Source organism: Perca fluviatilis, chromosome 1 (genome assembly GCF_010015445.1).
Source record: "Perca fluviatilis chromosome 1, GENO_Pfluv_1.0, whole genome shotgun sequence".
In the NCBI taxonomy this organism is placed as follows: domain Eukaryota; kingdom Metazoa; phylum Chordata; class Actinopteri; order Perciformes; family Percidae; genus Perca; species Perca fluviatilis.
In genome coordinates this window covers 30575383-30602890 of record NC_053112.1, presented here as the reverse complement: position 1 = coordinate 30602890, position 27508 = coordinate 30575383, and the positions used below count along the sequence as shown (strand labels likewise).

The 27508-nt window shown below is 42.1% G+C and overlaps 1 protein-coding gene across 4 annotated transcripts in view; it reads left to right on the top strand.

Moving 5' to 3' along the window:
* The window catches only part of bnc2 (basonuclin 2), a 169007-nt gene extending 141988 nt beyond the window's left edge, over positions 1–27019 (top strand). For 3 of the 4 annotated variants that reach the window (XM_039802289.1, XM_039802274.1, XM_039802282.1), the window contains 2 exons: positions 11998–14393; positions 21321–27019. In XM_039802289.1, the coding sequence (XP_039658223.1) occupies positions 11998–14393; positions 21321–22140 (3216 nt within the window). In that variant the 3' untranslated portion in view covers positions 22141–27019. Of the gene's footprint in view, positions 1–11997; positions 14394–20128; positions 20203–21320 lie in introns of all 4 variants that reach the window. The other variant, XM_039802298.1, reaches the window with a different exon arrangement.
* The last annotated feature ends 489 nt before the right edge of the window (positions 27020–27508 follow it).

The window sequence follows — 27508 nt, the reverse complement described above, 5'->3', positions numbered from 1 at the left end:
GTGTGTGTGTGTGTGTGTGTGTGTGCGCGCGCGTGCTTCTGTAAACTTGTTTACAACTACTCATGTGACACATTTTGTGGTCACACTGAAAAAAGGCTAAGGTTTCTATTAGTTCCAAATCGCGACCATATAATCTGAAATATACAAAATTTCCATTTTTTAGGCAGCCCAAAATCTTGAGAAAAAACATAAATCTTAATCAGACAGTATGTCAGCTAGATTCTAAGATCAGGTTCCAATACTACTCCAGCTACTCACGTGCACTTAATTTTCATATTTTTCATAAACAGGAACATTATTTCCCAACATTCCCAGTTATTTACTATCAATCAAATGTGTTTCCAATACTAGTTTACCCAGACATAGGAGAAAAGGTTTTAAATCAGACAAACAGGTACATGTAAATGGTTATTGGGTAGCAATGTACAAGAGTTATAATGCTACATGAATTATTAAAGCACCTAGGCACATTGGCTGTGGGGGAAGATATGGTGTGTGTGTGAATTATCCCTGATCAATATATAGAGTTTACTGGTAACAAGGTTCCTAATTACGCCCCCATTTGACCACACGCTCACCTCTTCTCCCACCTTTTTGTTTCCTCTCTTTCCAAGCTCTGCTAACATCCCACTCTTCCTCTGTCAGGCGCTTTGGCCTACACGCAGGGCAACTATATACAAGTATATAAAATCGATGGGTTAACACATTAACACACAGACCAACAGCAGACAAGGTAAAGGCGTCAGGACCTCTAACCCAAACACCTCTAGCCCTCCAGGTTAATCAATATTCAGAAAAATAGCATTAGCAGCCCATCACACTCTTTCCATCCCTTTCCTTCTTCAGTAATCATTCTTTCAATGCTCTCTCTCTCTCACCCCTTCCTCATTTCTTCTGCGGCAGAGAGGGAAGTTTATTTCCCAGAGCTCCTTAGAAATCCCAGAAGCCTGTATAGCCCCATCTCACCTCCAAGCCACAGTCAGACACCCTGTTAGAGGCTATTACTATCGTTAGCTTTCCCCTCCATCCCAACAAGACTCAGACAGAACCTGGACATTAGCTAATCCATACTTATTACATCTGGGTTCCTCTCACAGCCTTGTAATTCATATGGAGAGACATATTAGCGCGACATATTAGGTTGGTAACAGCTCTACGAGGTGAGATGCTACACGGACACTAAATTGACTTAGCCAGAGCCTCGTGGGACATTGTAGGGCAATGCTGCTAGCTGACGACTAGGGCCCAGTCTGCCTGTATTGAGTTTCTGTGATGGCTGTTTAGCTTGTAGTGCTACACGGAGCAGAGAGGGGGAATGCAAGGTGCTCCGGCTCATCGCGTTTACTGACAGGAACCCTGCAGACCACAAGGCTATAGGAATCAATAGCATTGCACTGCACAGCACAGCCAGACCAGGCCAGACCCAAACACAGGAAGATTGCATTACACACAGGCTTACATTAGGACACGCCTACAGTGTTATTAGCACAGCACAAACACATTCATTTGGCACTCAAATTCGGGAAAGCATTTCATTATCACATACTGTTTTTAGACAAATTCTATAAAAGCACCGTTATACATTCGCGCAAACACAAACATGTGGTCTGTCCCAACATCTGATAGACACACACACGCGGGTTATGTTTTTGTCTGCTGATCCTGGACCTGAGCCTCCAGGTGGCCCTGCATCCTTTCTCTGAACAAATAGAACAGCGGTTCGCTCCACTTCCCCCATGTCACCGAGGCCAAGCCCAGACATTGTGCGGCCCACTAGCCTGCTGACACGGCCACCCACCCTGCCAGGGATTTGCCGCTGGGTCATGGAGTTGACATTTTTAAAGGAAGTTGCATGGAGAGTTACAGGGAGTTGACAGTCCTCTTGTCACGTTGCACTCCAGAATTCAGAAACCTGTGCAGTACACACCCCTCTATGTTTCCAACAATAAAAGAAACAATGAAGCTGTTAAGCACTGTATGACCCTCCCAGGGTCCACTACAATGAGAATGACAGCTTTTATTCCTCTGCTTGGTTTGGAGTTCCTTGCTGGGAATTACAACGTACAACTCAATTTGAAGAAGGGATCAAATACAGATGTTTGATAAGGGACAACTATTCAAATCTTTAAAAAACAAACATTACAAATCAAATGCAAAAACAAAAGCCTATATTTTAAAATTACTGAGTGGGTAGTATGTAATACTGTGAATGAATATTTGTGGACCGCAACAGGGAACGCAGAGTTTAGTGGACCGCGAGGAACAATGAAAATCTAAAAAGGAGAAGTCGAGTGAAATGGATTGAGTGTGTTGAGGACCAGATGTGCCGTAGATGGATCAAACATCTGCTGGCTCTGCAAAGCGTTAACGGTCTTGAATGACCCCCATCATCCAACCTTTCTCATCATGCGTCCTGGTAAACCTTTTGTTCTTCACTATCTGTCCCCTCATATAGAAGAGTTTTTTTTTTTTTTTTTAACCAACTATGTTTTTTTTTTTTTTTTAAAGACTAGATTTAGATTCTATGCATTCAAAACGAGAGCTATTCATCTAAGTTGTTATAGGGCATATGCTCACAAACATGAACAGGGATAGACAAAAAAAAAAAATTTGACAGTGCAGATTTCGTTTTCTGTTATTGTTCTCGATTCTGTGTGTTTGATGGTCTACAGCTTTTCTTAGTGTATAAGTTACAGTACAAAGAGGCAGCACCAGATGGTAATGGTGTTTATTTTTGCAGTAAGTAATCACCATTCTGGAACTTATGACAGTAGACAGGCCCAGGGACCTGGAACCATGCCCCGAGAGACCCGAGCACCACTTCCTGTTGTACCCACATGATCGCAGACACACACATACACTATCACACACACAAATGCATGCATGCACACATAAACATGAACATCCTCCGGGCCGCTGGCGATGTGAGCCCCTGGGCCACAGGGATAGATGTGTTCTGGCACATAGGTTGGGGTAGTGTAAATTACATTGCAGCCACACTGGCACCCTCCGCCTCCAAGATGAATGAGCCAACTTAAATGCCAGGCAACAATTCCAGTGAGGCAGTTTAAAAACAGGGATCCTGTTGTAATTTGGGACCATTTTACCCACACAGTGCACTATTTCCCTTTGACAAAACTACAATATTCTTAACACATACAGTACTGCTGCACACTAGCCTGGCCTTAGGTGTCACTTCTAGTGGTCCAGTAAGCTGATCCCTGTATTCTAAACAGTTACAAAGGATAGCTGGAACTATTTAGAAATACCCCCTTTCCACAATTTCCGTTACTACTAGGGAATTTCGTAGCGGGACGAAGCGTACCAGTACCGCTGTAAAACCGCGTACAGGAGAAACAGCTTTGTCCCAGTGGCTATACATATATTAAATAAGTAGTAGCAATACAGGTCCGCTGCCTTATTTATTTTTATTAAATTATTTTTTTTCTTTCTTTGTGCGTGCGGAACTATTGATTCATTGTATTTTATTAGTAATGAGCAATGATGTCTCCTTTGTCACTTTACATCCTACAGTCTGCTGCTGATTGTGTGTGTGTGTGTGTGTGTGCACATGTGTGTGTGTGTGTGTGTGTGTGTGTGTGTGCATGTGTGTAAAAGGAGGCTGGCCCACTCAACACCCACTTTAAGCCAAATCTACCTTCAGGTATTAATAAAGTTACCTTGACCTTGAAACAATTAAAGCCCATAATCACAATTTAATTTTTGCCTTATTATTTAATTATAAGTACTTACAACCAATAATTAATTAACTAATTTGGTAAGCTTGGTTGTTGTTATTTTGTTCCTTAGACTTTATTCTTTCTGAGGTCTCAAAAATGTCCGCACTTATTTTATACATGCCACTGCAAAAAACTCACCGTATTTTTTTTAAAAACAGTTTTTCTTTTGGATTTTTCTGTCAAATAGTAATAGTAGGCACTCCTTCTTTATTAGACAGGTCAAAGTAACAACAAACAGAAGGGACAGCATGTAAAAGAGTAACACAGTATGATTTAAAATCCAAGATGTGGAATTTGCATTGTAGGCTGCTGAGCCAAAAGCACCATCAGAACACTGCGTAAAACTGCATAAAAACATTTGGAACACTTGTGCAGCAGTGACTGATATCCTCCTGTAACTTCTGAGAAAACATAACACATATTGAATGATTTACAATTACAGAGTCCTGAGCAACACATTGTTGCCAATTCAACCAACGGTATCATAGATTCCTAGTTAACATGACAGACACAGACTCCTTGGGGGAACCCAGACCCCCTGGTAGCCCTTCCTCTGTATGTGAGTCAGGCTGGCAGTGAAATACTGTCGGGGAGAGGAGGGGGGTGGAGGGAAGGTACCAGAGAGAGAAGCTTGAGTTAATGGTCTTGCATCTTCCTGGCAGCATGTCAATAATGGCTCTGATCACATTAAGTAAAGACTCCATTAGCTTATTCTCTTTCCTCCTATATGCTCCATAGCAAAAGCACAGTAGAAAACTGAAACGCTCCCCTAATGCAGTCCGTCTATGTGTTACAGACACCTCTATCTGTTCCCAGCCAGACCAAAACAAAATGACTTGGGAGGTACAATCCATTTTCCATTCACATCTATTTCCTTTTACACAGTGACTTGAAAGTGATGTGTGGATTATTTTGATTGTGTGGAAATCAATGCTACGTTTCCGGTACAGTAGTAAAGAGGAACACAATTTTGCAATTGGGGTTGCAACTATTAAAGACTTAATACACAATAGTCAGAAACAATGTGTCACATTTGGTTTTATGAGCTTGGTACCCTCATGTAAAATTTTCATTAGCAATAAATACACGGCTATGCTTTTATCACTTTTATCACAAAGTTTCACTTTTTTAAGGCGCAGTTTCTTACCAAAGTCTGTGTACTGCTACCCATTACTAGCCTAGGGATATAATGTGATAAGGGGCGGGTATAACACAAAAGAGGAACATAAGACACAGTACAAACATGTAACTATGTGGCCAAGGAGCAAATTGTGAGCATATGTTAATGCACCTTTACTGCACAGTCCTCCTGCCAAAATAGTAATCAAGACAAAGGAGATGTGATAGAAGAGAGAAAGAAAAGCAGGTTGTCAGCAGCCCCCCCCCCCCCACACGCACACACACACACACACAGGACAGACAAACCATTTCTCAGCCGCCTCACTGCTCTCCATTGGCCCTGGAGGGGGTACAGCGGCCCCCACATCTGTCTCCCAGGCCCACGACAGACCTGACTGCTGCATCCAGATCCAGCAGATCACACGAATCATCCTCAATTAATGTGAACCATCAGGCGTTCCCTCGCTGCTTCTATCACTCCACCCCTCTTCTCTGAGGCATCCCCTCTAGCTCAGTTCTAGGTCCGCTGAGTTTTACACATTGACCACGGCTACGGTTCCTTAGCACAGTTGGGTGAGGCCAGCCAACGTTATTGTGTATGCTTTGTGAAACGAGACAGGGAATCAATACATCAGTCCAGACCCAGCCCCTGCTCACATGTAAGTGCTGCGAGGCAGTTCTTCAGAGGTTCTGAACTCAGAGAACAGACAGCTTTGCTCTGCAGCGAACCAGGGCCTGAAATGGCTTCCATGTGCTGCACCTCTGCTGGGCTGTGGCCAAAGGACTGTCCTTTTCACTTTTTAAAGATGCCGAGGGACAGATTTAAAACAAAAGAAGGGTGGTGAAGGTGGAGTTCAGGGGGGGTTGGATGAATCAGAGGTTGGAAGACCTTTTTTTAAATGACGGGTTTGTTTTCAAAATCAGATAATGAAAAAAGACAAGTCGCTGGGAAAAGAAACGGAAACTGTTTACTAGAGGCCACCTGGAACCAGGGCTGTGCCAGATTGTGACTCACCCGTCTGTGGTAAAGTCCTCTATAATAACCCCCCGTGAACCCCCTCCCTATCCTCGCAGTCTGCAACTGCACTATAAATCTCACTCTAGTCGATTAGTGTGCCCTTAGCAACAACTAACACAGTCATGAAATTTTAACTAAAGTCATGAGTTAAATCAGGTTGAGAGGGGAAAGCAGGGTATCTGGTGGCCTGTTGGTTGATCAGTGTGTCTGGCCCGGTAAAATAAAACCTGTGGCCTCTTCAAATTTACTCACACCAGAGCCCAGGAAGCTCTTCTTTCTAGCAATGATGGGCATTCTACAGTATTGACCAAGACAAAGCCTTTTGCATGGCTGAATGATAATATAGCTAGAACTGTTCCAAGTTTTAACCAGGAATATGAGCTGGTGCAGAGGGTCCTGTCTGGACTTTACTGAATCACCTGTATTTCCATGTCGGCTGTATTTGAGTGGGATGGACTTCATCAATGTTGAAATTAATGTATCAACAACTTAAGATTACAAATAATGTATTAGACATTTATTGTAGCTTGGAAATAAATGGTCGTAAAATATGATACACTGCAACTCGATTTTGATCATCTGATGATGCATTTCCCACCAAAGCGTGACTGCACATTGTCACTTATTAAAACCAGACCACATTCAGGGAGGCATCAAGGCTGTCTGATTACATACAAGACAACAGTATGCTATTCTTTGCACAATACTCTCCAGAGTATCACTTTGGGACAGTGTGAGAAAGTTGAAAAATTAAACTGTTCATTTGTTTGGCTCCAAATTTGTTATTTTTTGCAATCTGATGTATTGGAAGACAGCTGTAAACCGCACAATACTTTAAGCTACCGTAGATTTCTGTTGCTTTTTTTCTGGACATATTTCAAAAAGGTAGAGTTCGCTAAGTTATGCCTGTCCCTGTAATAAGAAATCACAAGGTGACATGATTGTGACTGATTGGTCCAAAGGGATACTGCTCTGTCTGTATTTGATGATAAGATGACATTTTGAAATGTTTTTTTTTTTTTTTTTTTTTTTTAGCAGCAAATTATTTTATGTTATAATTAAATATTATATAAACTTATAGCCCTATATAATGTCTGCAGCTTAGAACACATCAAACCTCTGAGGTGGATATACGAGATCACATCCAAAACTAACAAATTCTGTTGATGTGCAGAGCATAAAGGAGGACTTTACTATGATCACAGAGTGCAAATTTCAACCTCTATGATTCTTACAAATGTCCTCCACCCACATCTGGACGTTGCTACTGATTTCCCTATGGTCCATCACAGGGGAAGAAGTAGAGCTGGTTGTTCACACATGACCTATGACCTGCCACTGGGGAGCCAATGGGGTAGCAGCTTGTGTCTTGGGAGCTGTTGCCCTCTGATGTGATGGCTCCAGGCAGTGGGCTTTGCATGAACCCATCCCCCATGGCACCCCTCGCCACTAGATCCTCTGCATTATTCATACAGCCCGAGATGGGGTGGGGAGAGAAACAGAATATGGAAAAGGAAGCAGCGAGGTTCAAGACCTTCTCAGATCACAAGGAACTTCTGCTTAACCTCCCTTGAAGTGGCGAACACAAGGATAGGGCAGTTTTTTTAAGGAACTGGATCTGAAAGCAGGACTGTGGATCAATGGGGATTCCCCCGAGGTTGGTGGAGATCACATTCACTGAAAGGTGATTGGGGAATCAATCTGGTTCCCATGGTTTGCCATTGTGAGAACTGATCCATCCTATTGCAAGTGATACTGTCTTACAATTGAGTTTCCCTTATGTTAATATGGAACCAGTGGAGCAATATCCTACACAGATTGTACATATGTTAACATGAAAATTTAAATATCAGAGACGTTATATGACAAGCTCTATGAGGGTGAGAGAGCTCCTATTTGATCTACTGTATACAGGCACAGGTCAATAAGATTTACATATTTATAGCTAATATTTCCCCCTTTTTTTTTGCCTCGCATGGCATGTCTCTCCACTGCTTTCCAAATAACACTCAGTCATTGCGTATGATAGGTGATGATTAGTGAAAAGCATATACATGTTAAGCTGTTAATCCCTAATGCACACCATGCAACCTAACAACGCTGCACACCCCGGCTCTTAATAGAGCTCAGCACATAACCTACTAATTGCATAATTGCCTGATTTGTTTTAACTGACAGTGGTGCCCTGGCCCATGACAAGGCCATCATTTGCTCATCCTCATTGTCAGCAATTTGCAAGGTAGATACCCTACTACACACCCACCACACAACATTCAGCACCACAGTATTAGAGACAGCCATGAATTAAGAATGCCTCGTAACGGCAGAGAGATGAATAAATACAGCCGTTGCTGGATTAATTCTGAAAGACAGACGCAGGAAGATAAAATAAACTAACAGCAGCAGGCTGTCCACCAGATAAAGTGGGTACTCCATCGTCTCTCTGCTGTAATTATTGGCTAATAGTCATTAACCTGGCAAACAGAGGTTTAGTTGTACATGTATTGTTTAAAGGACTCTGGTATGCATAATGACAGACTAATATGTCATAGCACTGGGGGAGATGGGGGAGGGGTGGATTAATGAGATTTTACTGGAGGGGGTGTACAAGGAGAGGTGGGGCACGCCTGGAAAATATAGGGGAAAGAGGGCCACATTAAGCTAATTGGAAGATGAGTGCCTACTTGTAAAAGTGCTTCTAATGGCATATTTGTTTCTCTCACAGCATCACAAGGCTAATGCAGGGGAGTGGAGTTGTGAGACTTACTGTAGTAAGGACTACAGGGAGTTTGTCTGCAAAGGTGTGTCAACGCATACTTTAGATACTCATTCTAAAACAATACATACATGTTGCTTTCTCATCTTTCATTGTTTATCTGCATTAAACATTTTTTGTCTGGAATTTGACTTTGCAACTATAAAGTGATATATATTTCTAAATATAGTTGTTATAAATGAGGTAGGGCAGTGGCTTTTTAAAAAACAGCAATGTATTGAATGGCTTCTTGCCATAAAAACTTGTAGTTGTTTCCACATGGACGGAAGCTTAATCAAGTTTGTCCTTCGCATCCTTTTCAAGATAATTTTTGAATTTGTGTTGACTCTGTGTTCCAAGCCTAACTACGGCCCCAACGCTTGTCGACTGGCCTCCAAAACTCAATTGACCAATGAACGAAGAGTGCTTGGATAGGCTCCTCTTATACAGGGTTCAGTGGATAGCAGAACTGCTGACCTGTTCTGACAGCTGGCTGGCCCTTCCTAACACTAATGGTTTGCAGTTTGGCCTGTGTCACTGTGTTTTGGCTTTTGTTTGACTTCATGATTGGGGGTGGAGGCACAGGGTAGGACTAGTAGAGGATGACATAAACGTCAGTGATTGAGACGGCCTGTGGGTTTGGAGAGGGACTTTGGTCAAGTGATCTTGTTGATGTGTGTAAGCTTGCAAAGCTTTGTAGTTTTTTTAAATGAATATCATTAAAACCTCACTTATAGCTTGATACTAATCCCTAGCATTTATTAATGGAACTACCATTACAATTACCCCCATTTTGGTAGCTTGTGGTTCTCATGAATGTTATTTCAATCTCAATTGGACCAGCAAACAAAGTGGGGGCAGTTAGGAAATTGTTATTAAGATGTCTGAAACTGGCTTAAATTGAATTAAATGTGGCCTACAAGTGATCTCAAAAATGCAAATACTCTTTATTCCTAATTACTATTAAACAGAGACACTAATAAGTAAGGTAAACAATTACATTGCATTTAGATTATTTTTTGTAATTTAATTAGAATATTAAAAGACTGCTCCACTTCTTAGGACTACAATTTCTTAAGAAATGTTCTGGTTGTCAAACTATTTAAAGATTCACTCTCTAATCTGCTTTCATTTTTTTTTTCAATTAAATCAAATGGAAGTACTAATGCCCAGATGGCCATGCAGTATGAAATAATAGTGCCCAGGCTAGAATTTAAAGTCATACCTCCAGGCAAAAACTCCAGAGCGCACACAGAATGAAAGTGTAAAATGTTTTTAATGTATATTTAACAACAAATACCCCAGTGACTATTGATGTTTCGTCTCAGAAGAATCTATTCCTCCAGTATATCTGAGGGCATGATATGAAACCACTCACACTTTTATTTTCTCTGCTCTTCTTCCTCTGTGTCTCTCCCGTACTATCTCTTTTTTGCTGCCTCTCTTTAAACATTTATCTTCTGTTTTCTCTTTACAGGCCCTTTGTGCTTTGTGATGTTGGTTTTTACAGCTTTTTACTCACCAGAGTTGCCATTTATCTTTTATAGATGCCAGCAGCTAGGAGCACATATGAAATGTTACCATTTCACTGTGACTAATTGTCATCGCTTGCGTTATTCCCTTGATGTCACTTGCGCCTAGTCCCCCAGGAACATGTGTGTCAAGTATTTACACTATGCCTCTCTGTCTTGCTTTCTTCTCTATTTCTATCTTGTTTTCTCAATCACCATTATCATACTATCATATATACCAGCAGCAGTTACTGTAAGAGGATCATTGTGTTAAGAGTTCTGTCATCCGTGCTATAAAGCAGGAAGAGATGTGGGTTCATACAAGAGGACAAAAGCACTGGCTCAAACTAGGGCTGGGCGATATGGAGAAAATCAGATATCACAATATTCTTGACCAAATACCTCAATATTGATATTTCTGCGATATTCTAGGATTGACAAATTGGTGCTTTAACAAAATATCTTCACACTTAGATTTTAGATAAATAATCATCAGTAATGTGGACATAATGTCTACATGTAAGTCCCCACTTAAAAGGCAAATAAGAGAACAGCTAGAACAGTCTGGTAAATTCAGAAAAGTACATCACTTTACTGTAATGCAGCCTTTAAAACCAGTAAAAGACAACACTTATGTCATATCACGATATTACGATATCCAAAATCTAAGACAATATTTAGTCTCATATCACGATATCGATATAATATCGATATATTGCCCAGCCCTAGCTCAAACATTAATTGATTCAAACTTAGTAGCTCTACATCAACTAAATTCTCAGGATTTGCCAAGATAATTTTCCCAGAATCCCTTGCCATCTCTTAAATACACCAGCCAAGTGCTCTAATAAAGTGCTCTATTTGGAATAACACCCGAGTCCCATCTGAATAGTTCTGTTCTCTTAGGATGGAAACTTGCTTCTCACCATTCCCAAGTCTACAAAAATACAGGAACTGGAAATGCCAAGGGTTATTATAAATGACCTATTATTACTGTTTGTTATTTTACATTTCTGACCCTTTTCAGGTAGACACTGTCAACTGAAAATGTATCATCAGTTGACCGTGTCACAAACAACATGGATGTTTATTACAAAGTATTTCATTAATATTTAAGGTTGTGCTTCCTTTAAAGCTTATAAAACATATTGATATGATTAAAGGTCATGCATTCTTTAGACCTCACTAACCTACAAGCATGATAAATATGCAGCCTGCCAAATTAAAGGAACATGCTCAATGCCACCATCAACAGAACCTTAAATAAACATGAGTGTTTCTCTTTAAATGTCCAAAAGTCATTCCCTGGTACAAAGTGTAGCAGTCCCATCCTCCCTCAAGCATTTCACTGCCTTAGAGATGAGAACAATGTCTGCTAACCAAGGTGCGATTAGTGGCTTGCATTAATTATGCTATTATTTCTGCCATTTCTTCTCTTGCTCACACAATTTTGTAAATATCCCTCGGTACAGTTTGTGTACAGAGGGAGTCCCAGCAAGAGTTCACATCTTTTACAAAGCTGTTTTTGTCAGTCTCGCAGATTAACATCCCTACAATGTTGGAAGTCGCAGAGACCTGCTATTCAAGCAACCTCAGTCCTTTTGAATTGTTTTGCTTGCGATTTAATTAAACTCTTGCCTACTGTCATCACTGTGATTTCTAGAAAAAAAAAAAAAGATTTTTGACAAAGCTCTAGGTACTTTGCATTCCAGGAGCCTCTGAATTGTATGAGCAGGAAAGCTCGCCCTTACAAACTAACCCCTGCTCCATCTCCTCCTTTGACCACAGTGATTATGCACAATCAATAATGGTTTGTATTTTTGTCTTCTCTATTGTCTCCTCTGGGGTATCTAGGATGCTGCAGGCAAGGTGCTGGACCGCTGGACCATCATGTCCCGGGAAGAGGAGATCATCACCCTGCAGCAGTTCCTGCGCTTTGGTGAGACCAAGTCCATTGTGGAGCTGATGGCTATTCAGGAGAAGGAAGGTCAGGCAGTTACAGTTCCCTCCTCCAAAACAGACTCCGGGATTAGGACGTTCATTGAAAGCAACAACAGATCCCGCAGCCCAGGGCTCCTGACACATCTGGAAAACAGTAGCCCATCCAGCATTCACCATTTTGAGAATATCCCCAACAGTTTAGCCTTCCTCCTGCCTTTCCAATACATCAACCCAGTCTCTGCCCCTATGCTTGGCTTGCCCCCCAATGGCATGCCATTGGAGCAGTCTGCTCTCCGGCTCCGGGAGCCCAGCCTGCCAAACCAAGGTGAACAAGTGGACACCAGTGAGTCAGAAGTGTCCCTATCACCCTTCCGCACAGGCCAGAGCCCGAGCCGTGGAGCTCTGGGACCCATGAACAACATTGAACCCAAGACAGAGCCCAACAACAGGGCATCACCCATCTCACCAACCCCTTCCACCCAGCAGGCTCAACAACAGCAGCAACAGCAAACATCGCTCCAACAGCAGCAGCAGGGCCAACAGCACTCCCAAAATCAATCTCAGCAATCCAACAGGTTGAGCGACCACCAGGCCCACCACCACCTTGTAAAGGATGAGCAGTCTAAAAGCATCACCCATGCTTCCTTTTCCTCCAAGATGCATCGTATGCGCCGCATGGGCTCCACCTCACGCAAGGGTCGTGTTTGCTGCAATTCTTGTGGCAAAACCTTTTATGACAAGGGCACACTTAAGATACATTATAATGCTGTACACTTGAAGATCAAACACCGTTGCACCATTGAGGGCTGCAATATGGTCTTCAGCTCACTACGCAGTCGCAACCGCCACAGTGCCAACCCGAATCCACGGTTGCACATGCCCATGCTGCGCAATAATCGCGACAAGGACCTCATCCGTTCAACCACTGGTACACCTGTCATCTCAAGCACCAAGAATGGTGGCTTCACACTCACCAGCCCTGGAAGGCCACCACTGGGCTTCACTACTCCACCGGTAGACCCGATGCTTCAGTCACCCCTGCAAAGCCCACTGGTTTTCCCGTCGCTGAAGTCAGTGCAGCCTGTCCAGCCAGTACCCCCTTTCTACCGCACACTACTGTCCCCTGCGGACCTTGTCAGTCCTCCTGTGTCACTGCCCACCAGCCCCATCCTGCCCACAACCACCAACAGTACCACCCTGATGGACCAACAACAGCATCTCCTGGCTGCTGCAGCAGTGGCTTCACATAATAATGTTCATATGTCAGAGATAGTCCCCATGTCCCACCGCTTACACACAACTAGCGCCAATCACGACCTCAACACTGGCAGCAGTGACCCCACGCCCAAAAAGAAGCCTCGTAAATCAAGCATGCCAGTGAAGATTGAGAAGGAAGTGATTGATGTGGCTGATGAATACGAGGACAAAGATGATGATGATGATGACATCCACCATAATCACCACCATCACTCATCCCTTCTTCACAACAATGTCAAAATGAATGGTAACTGTAACAGCAACAACAACAGTGGCAGTGGTACTGGGAACCACAGTGGTGGCAGTGGGCAGCAATCCCCTTCCCAGGATGAGATGAGCCCTGGCCTAGCTCTGAGAGGCATGATGAGACAGAGTGAAGATGAATGCCGGGAAGGGACTGGCAGTGACAGCAGGGGTGGGAATGATCTGCAAGGCTCTGGTGAGCTACGTTGTATGGGCAGCTTCACCTCTGAGGACCAGGATCATGAAAGAGACTTTGAGAACGAATCTGAAACCTCTGATTCCAAGATGTTCTACCGTGATGAGCTGATGGATGTGGAGGAACAGCAAAAGCAAAGCAGGGGTGGAAGGTGTCTGGACAAGGAACAGGATGATGAGGGTTGTGACGAAGCCCAGTTGAGAAAGGAAATGGAAGGCAAGGGTCATTCCTCACCCTCCCCTCATCAGCCCCCTATCAGGATCAAGGAAGAACTCAACGATCCTACTTACGACATGTTCTGCATGGGCCAGTATGGCCTCTATAACGGAGGCATGGCAGCGGCTGCTGCTGCTGCAAGCATGGCTGCTCTGCATGAGAGCTTCATCTCTTCGATGGGCTACGGTGCCAGCCCACCCAAATTCCCTTCTTCTCAATCACCAGAGGGAGACCCATGCTCAAGTCCTGACCCCAAGATCTGCTATGTGTGTAAGAAGAGCTTCAAGAGTTCCTATAGCATGAAACTGCACTACAAGAATGTGCATCTCAAAGAGATGCATGTGTGCACTGTGGCTGGCTGCAACGCTGCCTTCCCTTCCCGGCGGAGCCGAGACAGGTCAGTGCTAGAACTTGGTAATGTAACCATTTTATTTTAATGTAACTGTGACAGTCACAGGTAGGTTTAATAGAAATGCTTAATTCAATATTTATAATCTATTATAATTAAATTTTTTTTTGTAAGGGTATAGTGTTTTTTTAAAAGCCATTTTAAAACATAGTTCATTAGATATTTTTGTGAGAGACCCTCATTTAGCCTGCAGTATTTCATTACTCTATGACATTTACCTGGATAGGCTATCACTTAACATCTGTTAGCTAATTCGACACAAAAAATTGATTCAGGGGCATCTGCTTCTTGTCAAGTCAAAATTCAGAAGACTAGGGTGTCAGGATCAGAAACACATACACACACATTCAAACATGCACCATTCCATACCCATCAACCCTGCAGCTGCAGTGTGTTGTTTACCTGCCCTCCCTGCCTCACCTTGTGACAGGGATGTGAAGGCACATATATTAACATAGACAGCGGTTTGTCAAACCACTGCATTTATTAGCGCATTAGGAGGTGAGGCTACCCGTACTCACCTGGGCTTGTTAGCACATATCAGTCCCACACACTCACTCCACAGCATATATATGCTGTAGCAGCAGTGGCAGCAGGTTGATGCCATAACACATGCTGCAGGTACATAACATGACAAGTGCCCTCGGCAAGCACAGACTCCCTAAAAGATTACAAACTTATTCCTTTTTGCATCATGCGAGCACTTTTAAATGTTAGGTTTGGCCAGCATCCAGACATGCTTAATGGGTAGAATTTCCCAATCCTTTACATAGCCAGTAATAATATCCCTTACAATTACAGTTAATAGAGGAATTAAATAAATATCAAAAACAGCTGTGTGTAAATTCATATTTTAGGTTTGGCGACATTGAAAATCACATTCCCTTGCCAGTCACGTAAACAATGAGCAGGGACATTGTGTAAAATGGCCCTTGAAACAAATTGTAAATTCTCTCTAAAATTCACAGTACTTCAAGTGTAACAAATAACTCTCATGCTCACACTATCTTTTCAATAGAACTCAGCTTCTCTACATAACAGCCTTACTCATTCTGTGCTTTAAGGGGAATAGAAAATAAATAAAATCTTGTAACATCCGTGACAAGTTATACTTTTATTTAAGTAAGGGGCAAGTTGCAACACACTGCATGCTTCCAATTGGGAAACAAGTCTTCCTAGAGGGAGCTTTATATTTGTCCTCAGTGTTTTGTCCACCCACACACTGGCCCCCTCCAACCTCCTCTCTTCCTCTACCACGGCTACCTCCCTCCACCCAAACTCTTCTTTTTTTTTTTTACCCTGAGTCTTTTATTACATTTTGTTGTTTCTGTGGCATCTGTTCCTACCACTGTTTGTTCATTACCAGCATGTAAATAGAGCAGGTGATTCTGGGACTACTATTAGAAGTGATGTGGGAGGGGAACAGGGGGAGAAAAACAGGAGACAAGGTAGCGTTGAAGTGAAGGTGAAACCCTGCTGCTCACCTGACACAGCTGTGCCGAGAGCAGCAAGATGACAGGAAGTGTTATTATAGCATGCATTGCCTCAGTGTGGTGTTCTGCCAACGGTGAGCACCCCTCTTTTGACAAGGCTTTAGGAATAGAGGATGCCTAAGGCACGACCGACCTGCTGTGTAACGTGCATGCGCACACATGCACAGATGCAGACACACATATGTACAAATGGATAACAGAGAAAACTATTTGCTCTTCTATACATCTTTCAATCACTTTCCTAATGCTATAAAACAGTTGTTGGATATAAACTATAACTGCCTTATCAAAACTTTTAAATAGCAAGATGAGATCTTCACAGTACATTTGTAGGGGAATTTAACATGAGAAAAGATTCCAATGGTAGATAGGTAGATATCAAAGCCAGGGGTGAGTGGAGTGCTTTAGACAGGCACAGAGCGTTCAAAGATCAGACCATAATGCACAAAGAAAAGGCAACACCTCAACATGAACTTTTTCTATGCTTGCTCCCTTCCTGTGTCAGCCTGGATATCTGTGTGTGTGTGTGTGTGTGTGTGTGTGTGTGTGTGTGTGTGTGTGTGTGTGTGTGTGTGTGTGTGTGCGTGTGTGTGACTCCATGATGAAACACCAGCATGTAAATACCATTCAAACACATAAAGTGGCAGAACATATTCGAGAGAGATAACTTTATAGGATAAGGAACGATTACTGCTGTGAACATAAAGTATCTTTGAGCCAGGGGCTATACAGTATTGCTCTGGGTGGGTGAGACCTGGGCACACTATTGTTCACATACTATTTCTGTAGGGGATAAATTCCTGATAACATATGGGATATATTAATTAGCCGCTGGTTCAAACAAGGAACAAAACAACAGAAAGAAGGGCATAACTGTACATTGTACATAGCTTGAGGAACCCTGGGGCTCTCTGACTCTGTCCTTGGACAATCCTCTAATGACATAATGTATGTTTGAGTGTAATGGTGGCAATAAATGGGAATATAATGTAGCTCTTTTCATAAGAGCATAATGCTCTGATAAGATTAAACTGCATGAACAAAGATATTTGCACAAAATAATGTTTAGAATGTTTATTACAAGTAAATTAGATAGGTCAAACTCCATTCTTTCCCATAATTAGATTTTTTTGTGTTAGCAAAAGTGATTTATTAGCAGCTCTGCCTGGTGGTTGTATAAAGGAAAGGAATACTTAACACAAAGTAATTGTCATAAAAAATTAAAAAAAAGATCCATTAGAAGAATAGGCACACTGAATTACAATAAGAGGAAGGTAAACCAGTGGTTATTTGTTGTTGTTTTTGCAGTTGGATAATATATGCTAAAGCAGTATTATAATATGCAGCCCTGCCTGGCTTCCTGTTCTCAAAACCTCCCAAACACAGCTGTTGACATCCAGCAACAGGAAAGTCCAAGTACCTCTGCATATCTGATTAGTCCATTGACCGAGTGAAAATCCAAAGGCACGTAAACACACCATCAGACACCAGCATCAAAAGCTCCCGTATCAAAGAGAAGAAGAAAAAATAGGAGAGGTCATTTGATCTACCAAGAAAAACAACCAAGAGCCAATGACATTGTCAGAGTAGGACACATTGTAAATGTGCTGCCACGGAAAAAAAGTACCACTAGTGTTTGTTCACTTTGGATCCCTGCCCTATTTAGAAGACGGTAGGATTAAACACACATACACAAACATTAGTAAACTCATACTGTACATACACACACGCAATAATGCAGGAAAGGATAATTTAATGTGCCCCCAAGCAAGCATGTAATGTGTGTGTTTTTCAGCGTAAAACAGAGACCAACATAAGTGTGTGTGTGTATGTGTGGTTTTACGGTGGGGTGTTTTCTCCCAGCCTCTTGGCCGCCTGCTGCACGGAGGTAAATGATTGCATATTTATTGTGGGGAGCAAGCAGCGTCGGCAGAAGTGTTGAAGAAGCTGCATGATTAACTGCTGGAAAGACGCGCGTACCACTAATCATCACAATTATTGGCTTCGTTAATCATAATTTTTAAACCGTTGACGAGACTTGTCTTACTGCTTCTCTTTTTTAACCGTCAATCCAACATTTTAACTTGCGCCTGTGTCGCTACAGCAAGCAAGTGTCCTCCCTCTTCCACATTCCCATGGTGCAGCAGCGCACAGCCCGTGGTCCCTGCATGGGCCACTGCAAACGGAGAGTGAAGGTTAATTATGTTGGAGAGTCTCTTTCCTCCCCTCTCCTTCCTCTCTCTGTCTCCCTCCCGTTCCCTCGGTCCCCTCACGGCATGTGGGCCCGGCTCCGCTGCTTCACAATTAGCTCTCTGTTTGTCTCTTATAAACAAAGGGCACGCTGCTCATAGAGAGAATATGTTAGCAAAAGCCACTCATTCCAGATCAAAATATCTGCTGATTAAAATACGGAAAAGATATCACTTCACTTTAAATTATCATTGAGTTTCCTTGTGATGTATCTTGAAGAGAATAAGAGGATTTTTATTTTATTCTTTGATTAATAACATATAGACGCCCATGCAAGCACGCGGTTATCAATTTAATTATAGTACATGGAAAAGTTTTCCGTGTGATATTTAATGCATTTTTAATGTCTATGCAGTAATTTATTTGAGGCTGTTGATCAGACTGAAACAATGCAAAGCAGATATACTGTAGCAGTGACAGAGAGTGATAAATGTTACTAAAACTCTTGTCCTCCCACTTACACCCAAAACCTCATAACACACCCCAAATGACAGGAAAGACAAAGAACCAGTAGTGTCAGTTTAATACCACTCAGCCTTCCATCTCATTTACACATTATGAGTCATTTAGACAACACACACACACACACACACACACACACACACACACATTCACACACACACACTGACACAAAAACAAGGGCAAGGGCCATCAGATGAACCTAAAGATGATTAACGCCGGTTGGGACAGCCACACACTCGCTCTACCTCCTCTGCACAGTCAAAAATGGGCTCTCTGGAGGCATCCCCCATCTTTTGGGCAGAGATGAGAGTGTCAAATTGGTTTGCTTGCCACATTACTGTCAAAAAGGGAGGTAGAGATGGAGCGGGGTGGCTAAGGAGTTGGGTTTGGGGGAGGAAAGATAGAGCGTACTGAAGTGGAGTGATGGAGGTGAAGGGGAGTGGGAAATGGGGCAGAAAGTCTAAATCTGATAAATGAAGGGATAAGTGCATTATGCCCACTGTGTGTGGATTCAACTGACTTATTTTGATTATTTAGGGTAAGGAGGCATTGCCGACACAGGAGTTAAATAATGTTAAGGCAAAATGATCATAAACTGGGCTCTTTTTCCCCTTTCTATTAAATCATTTCCAAATGGTTACAAATGATATATCAGAAATTGACTTTTTCCTTCCATTTTTTTTATTTATTTTCATATATCTGTACAATTCATTAGCAGATTGAAGTAAATGTGAATCATTTTTATTTAGATATTGTTGTAATATTCTAACATGTGGTGTGCATTTCTGAGTATTTAAAATGGCTACTGTAGCTATAGCGCAGACTACTTACTGCATGATATTTAGCATGTTTGACTTTAATATCTGAAACTGAGATAGCCATGGTTAACTTAGAGCTTATTAGCAGTGAGAAGGTGATGTTATAGAGATGGAGACATGTTGCAAAGGACCTGCCTACCTGAGCATCATCAACAGCATCCTGAACTTCAGGTTTAACTGAGCAAATCTGTGGCCCCTCTTCCTGTCAAAGCCTGTTTGGTAGCCCCATAGAAATACTGCCCCTTTCTTCATATACTGATCACGGCATATCTGAGACTGTTTTAAAACACTCGGACCCCTCACAGCCAAGCGTTGAACCATGTGTTTGACTAGACAGGGATACTGTACAGCACCACAGACATTGAGTCATGAAACCCATGTTTTAGCCATAAGCTAACACCATATGGGTGCAACTGTACTATCAAAGGATAAAAAAGAAGAAAGGTCTTTTTGATCGAAGTCCCGCTTTATGGAAGTAGTATATTTTCCGTTTTTCACACATACACAGACGCAAACACACATACACACACACACGCACACAAACAGAAAAAAACAAGTGCAAACATGCAGTGACAGCCACAGCCGATTGATTTGCCACGCTCTCTCTCCTCAATGCTGACGATGCTTGAGTGGACAGGCTCCTGGTTGCTTGGTTTACAGAAAAGGGTCCCTCAAATGAATGTATTTCTACCTCTTGCAGGACAATGTCGGATAGGGAAGTAAATAATTAAAGGAAAGGGACCCTTTTTGACTGCATCAACCCTGCCACTGCTGGTAAGCTCTACTATCCATTGTGACTCCATTTTTACCCATCCTGCTAAGGATGACCGTTTTCTTTTCTTCTTTTTTTGTTTTGTTTTGTTTCACACACATGCCCTCCCTGCATGGAAACCCCTCACATTAAAGGCACAGAGTGTTATTTTATTGTGCATATTATTTTGTTCTTATTTGATGTAAGTGCTGACCTGATATGAGAGGAATGGGCCTTGTGTATGTCATCTCTGACGCCGGTCATTAGTTGCTTAAGTTTCCTTTCTGTGTTATGCAGTTTTATTGTGACATGTGTGCAGTGGGACCCCTTTGTTTTAGTCTGACTTGACAACTGTGAAATTGGAGTGAAAAGGCATTGAATTAGATTTTTTAAGCCCATTTCACTTTGCATCCTGTAGCATGGCTTTGTGTGCTAACTGAAATCCTCACTAATGGTATCTTGGCTTAAGCATGGCACTTGTTACTTAGTTTTATTCATCAGCTGTAGCACACTGTGCGATACAGTTCGCCTTGTGTTTGGGAAAAAATGCCCATCTTAATTAAATCCAGGGCTACATAAAGACATGTTCATTGAGGTGCTCGATTAAGCCACCTTCAATAGGGAACGAATGCGATAATGCTGTCAGGGCCTAGTGCTAATATGCTATCCAGTTCCCCTCGATTATCACATTACCACAGCTCGAATCAATTGATAAACTCCCATTCAATATGGTGGAGTATTTAATTGAGTCAGAGTCTATTGGATTTGAGGGCTGTGCAGTGCAGACATGCTGACAGCGGTAAACACTAGCAGGATGCTCTCTCTCTCTCTCTCTCTCTCTCTGTGCAATCTTAGAAGACTTTTCTGAGGAGAGCTACAGGATGATTTTCTATTTCTATGTGACTGTCTGTGTCTCGACTGATAGTAACAATAATTACATATTTACAAATGTAGTGGTTCTTAGGTATTGAATGTTTGTAGCCTGGTGCCATTTCACAAAAGTTGACAATATGTAAAATACATCTTTGTATGTACAAATACGTGTATTTTAACACTGTGGCTATTTTGTTTTTGAGAGGAAATTTACATTACTCATAAACTGGCAGCCTTCTGATTTACAACTATGACCGTCTCCCCACAGGCACAGCTCCAACATCAACCTGCACCGCAAACTGCTGACCAAAGAGCTGGACGACATTGTCCTGGACCCCCAACTCCCGCCACTGCCCAAGGACCTGCGAGCCGAGTTACTGGCAAAGATCTACGCCGGGCACCACATGGGCTTGGACCGATATGCCGGGATTGGCATCGGAGGCGCCAGTCTCCGGCCCACTGGCATGAACCACAATGCCCATTCCCCCATGAGCAGTGAGTATCCCCACCACCCTCTCAACCATAACCTTAAAAACCACCACACCAACGGCTTCTCCCGGGCCCAGCCAGACGACTACATGGTGTTGGACCTGAGCACCACATCCAGTGTACAATCCAGCAGCAGCGTCCACTCCTCACATGAGTCAGACGAGGGCAGCGATGAAGGCATCCTATTGGATGATCTGGAGGAGGAGGGAGAAGAGGATGAGGAGGAGGGCAACAGTGAGGGGGAGGACTGCTCCCAGCATGCCGAGGGGCGGGCTGAAAGAAGGCATCGGGATGAAACTGGAGAACTAAGAGGAGAAGGACCTGGTGAGGGTTTGGAACCTTCCTCCTCACCATTCCTTTTTTTGCCCACCGGGGGCAGTAATGGTGGCAACAGTGGGATCCTCTGCAACATCTGCCATAAAATGTACAGCAACAAAGGAACCCTGCGTGTGCACTACAAGACTGTGCACCTGCGCGAGATGCACAAGTGCAAAATCCCCGGTTGCAACATGGTGTTCAGCTCTGTGCGCAGCCGTAATCGACACTCTCAGAACCCCAACCTCCATAAAAACATGCCCTTCTCTACAATAATAGACTAAATAATGCCTTGCTATTCGACCCTGCGGTCAGTCGGCCCGCTCCTCCCTTCGTTCCTCATCCTTATTCCTCCTCAAATTAGCTTTTAATCCCGGCCCAGGGCCGTCAAATACAAGCTAAATGCCTGTATGCCTCCTGCCCGTCCTCTGTAAGTCATTGCAAGACATTTCTATAACCCTCTATAAAATTCATCGACTCTAAATACAGTTTATTATTGTGACCTTTGACTTTTCCTTCTTTGGAAGAACAGGATGACGCTCTTGCGCATGGAGTTTGCTTTATAACTATTTTTTTTTTTGCATAAGCCCCTCCATCTTTCCTTTGAGACTTCTCCCCGCTTTGTTTTTGTCCGTCTCCAAAGAATCTATTCAAACTCTTATTTGTGACTTTGCCTGCAGAAATGATAGTATTGAGAAAAAAAAAGAAAATCTTCTTGTTGTATTTGTGTAATGATAGCTTTTAAATCAACCCCTTACAAAAGCATGACAGCTTCATTTGTAAATAATGTTCCAAGAGGCTTTTGGTGTAAAAGAGTTGTGTTGATGGTTGTTTGCTTCTTTTTTCTCTCTCGTTATGGTTTTATGTTACAGTCCAGTACAATACTTCCAGCTATAGGCAAGAAAGAGGTAGCATCTTACTAGCTTGACTCATTTATGTTAGCTTCAAAGACACGTTTTAAACTAAGTCCTAGGGAAAAAAAAGAATATCATGTGACTTGTTTTATCTACTTGTTAGATATTCAGAGGTTGCCGGCATGCTTTTTTAGGCTCCTACACTGATATCATTCTCTGTATTTCTATTGTTTTTTTTGTTTTTGTTTTTTTGTCTGTTATGTTTATGAGCTTTAGCATACCAGTTCAGTTTTTGCACTTTGCATCTATACAAGGGGATGTGTAATATTATTATGAGGACTTTTGCAATGGTGAGTTTAAATGTTGTACGGGGTCATTGATGGCTACAGTGCCAAGGTAAATGATAATACCTTCAACATACTGTACTTGTGCCAGTTTCTTTTTGCACATGCTCAGTTTCAAACAGTTTCACAGCAGAAAACGTCTCACCGCCCTGAACAAAACCTGAGATCTTCCCGATCGCTAAACAACGTATTCAGAAAGGGTCTCCAAAGTGTCTTGCCTCACAACAAATCCAAGTGTGACTGAATATAAACTGCTGTTTCACAAACACAAAGGAGTTAAATATTGATAAAGTCTCTCCTCTTTCTTTGTTTGTTTAATTTGTGTATGGTTACCAGGTCGGATCACGATAATTACTTCAGAGGTTCAGTGGGGTCATCTGTGTAAAGCATGACATTATTGTGACATTGTCAAACAAAGTTATCAAGAACTCGTGGTTGTTCTTACAAAAGGCATCTTAATGAAATATAACTGTCCCAATAGATTGGAGGAAAAAAAAAAAGAGAGAAAAAAGATGGAAATAGTCATTCAACTGTGACCAAAACAAAACTAAATTGTTTGCTTAAGAAGAGCTCCTTTAGTGTGGCAGTATGTACTTAAATCATGCCCCATTGGATTAATATGATGCACTTGAGTCTTAAATCTTTTGCTGTGATATTTTCGGTATCGGTTTCCATTGCTGAGTGTCAGCTACAAATGTACTCTATGAAAGATGTTGCCATTTTCCTGGCTGTTGTTTGCAGCCATTTTTAACATGTCCATGACTGTCTTACGGTACAAATATTTCCAGTAACTGGGCAAAGTAGCCAAGGGAAGGGGTATTTATTGGTGGGTGATATATCTTCATGGAGATGTGTTTGTCCAGTATAAGAATATTTTTTGTAAAAAGACAAAAAATAGAGATTGTTCCTCAGTTTGACTTGTTTATCAATGTATTAGCAATGCCATGTGTTACAATACAAGGAGATCTTCTCTTACTTGACTGGTGCTACACAGAGGGAAAAATATGTGTTACGTGGTGTGCTGTACAGTATTCACAACACCTTACATCCATAACAGTGTTGAGTTCCATTTGTTTCATACTTAAGCCATTTTGCAATATAGACATGACCTATTCTAGTGAAATATTTCATGTCTTTTTTTTTTTTTAAGACTCCACCTATATGACACATGCAGTTTTCAGTCTTCTCTTCTCAGAGATAAAGAGAGCGAGACAGAGAGCTGAGGCTGATGGAAAGGTTGCGGAGGTGGAAGGCTGACTAGGGAGGAAAGGATGACAGCAGCGATCATTAAAAATGTGCTGCTTCTCCGTTACCTGGAGGCGTCCCTGCCATTCCAGCTTCTTCTGTCTAATAACTCACTTGTCACTTCGTTACACTGCCAGACTCCAAGGTTGCTGACAAGACTATGACACTGACAGAAAGAGAAAAGAAAGGACAGAGACTGTGTGCTCCGAACAATTCAATTTGACCCATTCAATTTAGCTGAATTCAGTTAATCTATTCATTTTCTGTGTGTGCTTATTCTGATTCAGGGTCGCTGATAATTCAATTCAGCTCTTTACCCTCATTCTGTTTTTCTCTTTGTCTGTCAGAGCGCAGTCATTTAACAACCGCCTTACCCATTTCTTCAACCCGCCACTCACTTACCACCTCCACACCCCACAGCGCAAGTCCTACAGGGACACACACTAATAGTGTATGCTTAAGTTCACCGGACGGCCATGGCATAGGAAAAAGGGATGGGTAATTGCCTGTTTATCCCAAGTGAAGGGAAAATTGAGTACAGGAACCCCTGCCTTCTCCCAGGAGTGGGTTTCACTGAGGCGCTTGCTGCCTCATTCACTCATTCAATCCCCCCGGCACTCGCTCTGGCAGAAATAAAAAAGTGCTACTGCAGGAACCCTGCTGACAGCTGTCTCTCTAACACACAACCATACAAACACACACACACACACACACACACACACACACACACACACACACACACACACACACACAGGAAACAAAACTCTCCATCTACCATTAACATTATAGCTGCTGACACTACATAGAAAGCTAATATTCTGTTATGGAGGATGGTGTGAGCAAGCACTGAGTCAGGCATGGAAAGCTCAAAGCTCCTATAAGTAGTAGTATTTCATTAACATTTATTTTCATTTTCTAATACTTTTCCATTTACATTTAACCTAAAGAGGACACTGTTTAATGAAGAAAATATATTAAAAAGGCCAGCAAGTTCACAGATTGATTTGAACTCTCCAGAATTAAGAAAGCTATGCCCTTCTTCATCTGAGAAAACACGTTCTCTCAGTGTTTTTTAGACTCCACCACACTCTTCATGCACTGTTCCTTGCTGTCCATTTCTCAAGCAGCTGCTGTGCGTGACCTCTATCTGTGTACATGCCAGGAAGAAAACTGAATATCATAGAAGAGACTTTCTTATAACACAATTCTCCCACCTCCTACGGGCTGCTTGTGAGTCCTGCATGATGCTGGTCATGCCAGCTCAGAGGCTTGAAACAGAGCTGAGAAAACATGCAAAGTCCAGCATAGCAAAGGAGACAGACGGCAAGAGAGAAAGAGAAAGAGAGAGAGAGAGAGAGAGAGAGAGAGAGAGAGAGAGAGAGAGAGAGAAGGGAGAGATGGTGGAAAGGGATTGGGCTTAGAAAGTGGTCTGGCTGGAGCCTTGCGGCAGTCACTTAACAAGGCAGGGGAGAAAGAGAGGAACACAGGGAGAGGAGAGAGCAAGAGAGCAGCAGGGCCAGGACTCCCCAGGAGTCTTCGCCAGCTTCTTCTAGATTGCCTGCTGGAGAGCGATCGAGCCAGCCCTCACATTTCCACCCCTCTCCCCTACACTCTTCTCTCCTCTGAGAAATGACCACCAATTTCCCCCTTCTCCTCTGAGAGAGCCCCCAATCCAATCTTTGTCTTTCTTACTTCTCCAACCACATGGACCCAGGTGCATCCTGCTACCTAGTGACCGGGCTGTGGATCCGCGGGAACACGTCACTTAGAGCGCCCGATTGGCCCGGACCACTGAAGTGAATCTTTAATATTTGATTAGACGAGCGTCAGGCATCAGTTATTCTGTAATTCTACATAGCACACAGAGGGGAGAAGTGGATGGCAAACGGCTAAAGCGGCTGACCTGTTAATCACTGTCCGTTTTGTTCACGTCACAGCGTGAGCACAATAGGTGTAAGCGGAGAGAATGAGAGGTGACACTGCATGCAAACTGTCCAGTTATTAGTCATGTAACAAAGTGGGATTAAAATGTTTGATAGGACATTGTAAGAAATAGGCAGATGGAAGAAAAATACACACATTTTTGTATAGATGCTTCAGTCTCAAGTTATATTCTTAAAAAAAAAAAAAAACTACCCTCATTATACCCTCATTAATTTGAACTGGAACCTGTGAAATGTCGAGAATTAATTCATATAATGTTTTCCATTGTGCCAATTATATTTTATAGTCTTAAAGTGTAAATAAGCTTGAGACCTGGTGAATTTAGATTTTTTTTTTTTTTCACACTGTTTTTGTGTATCCAATGCATTTATGTCTTTAAAAGCCCATGTTATGGCACTGGCACTCGACAGCGTTGCATGGCTACATCGTCGCACTGCAAAGAACGAACAGAGCAGGGGAGCTTGCGTCACTTTGGTGTCAAAATGGTGATTTGAAAGCCTCATGAATACTGTATGTTACCTAAACAGGTGTTTCCCATTTGCAGACAGGAGGAAGAAATGGTCCTCTTTCTAAAAGACTCTTGTTTCTTTCTTTTCTTTTTTTTTTTTTTTGCCTTTCTTGTATTTGTTTTTGTATCATAACTGTCTATGGTTTTTGCATAAAATGCATAAGGGTTTTGGGATGTAAATGGAATTTTATTCATATTTTGTCCAAATACCTCTTGTAATTTGTATCAGAATTCTTGTACAATTTTTATATTAAAGATTTATCAGTCACTGGCATTTTGTCATAGCAGTTTTATTCAAATTCTGTTATTTAATGAAAGTGAAGTAGCTTGAAAAGACACCCTTCTCTATACAATAAGGTAGAAGGAAATTGCAGATCCCCGAAACTATGTGTCAATCAAGCCATTTTAACAAGACCCTGTGATTTCAGCAGGTTTTTACTGGGCTCTTAATTGCTCTATGATAAAAATCACTAGGGAAAAGGCTATCTTGACCAATTAGTGGACGATAAGATTAATAGAGTTATTAAAAGACGTACTGGCATGAGGAGAAGGTGCTGCTGGTCCTAGCAAATTAGTAAGATGGTCACTGAAGGAGGGAAACAAAGGACATACAGCAGCTGTGTCTGATTATATGCTCAAATTAAATTAAATGCCCTTGTGAAGGAACTATGTTTTGGGAAAATTTGATTCTAAATGTACTTAAAACTGGCATCATTTTTTAGTATAATAATAATAATAAGAAGAAAAAGCACAGAAT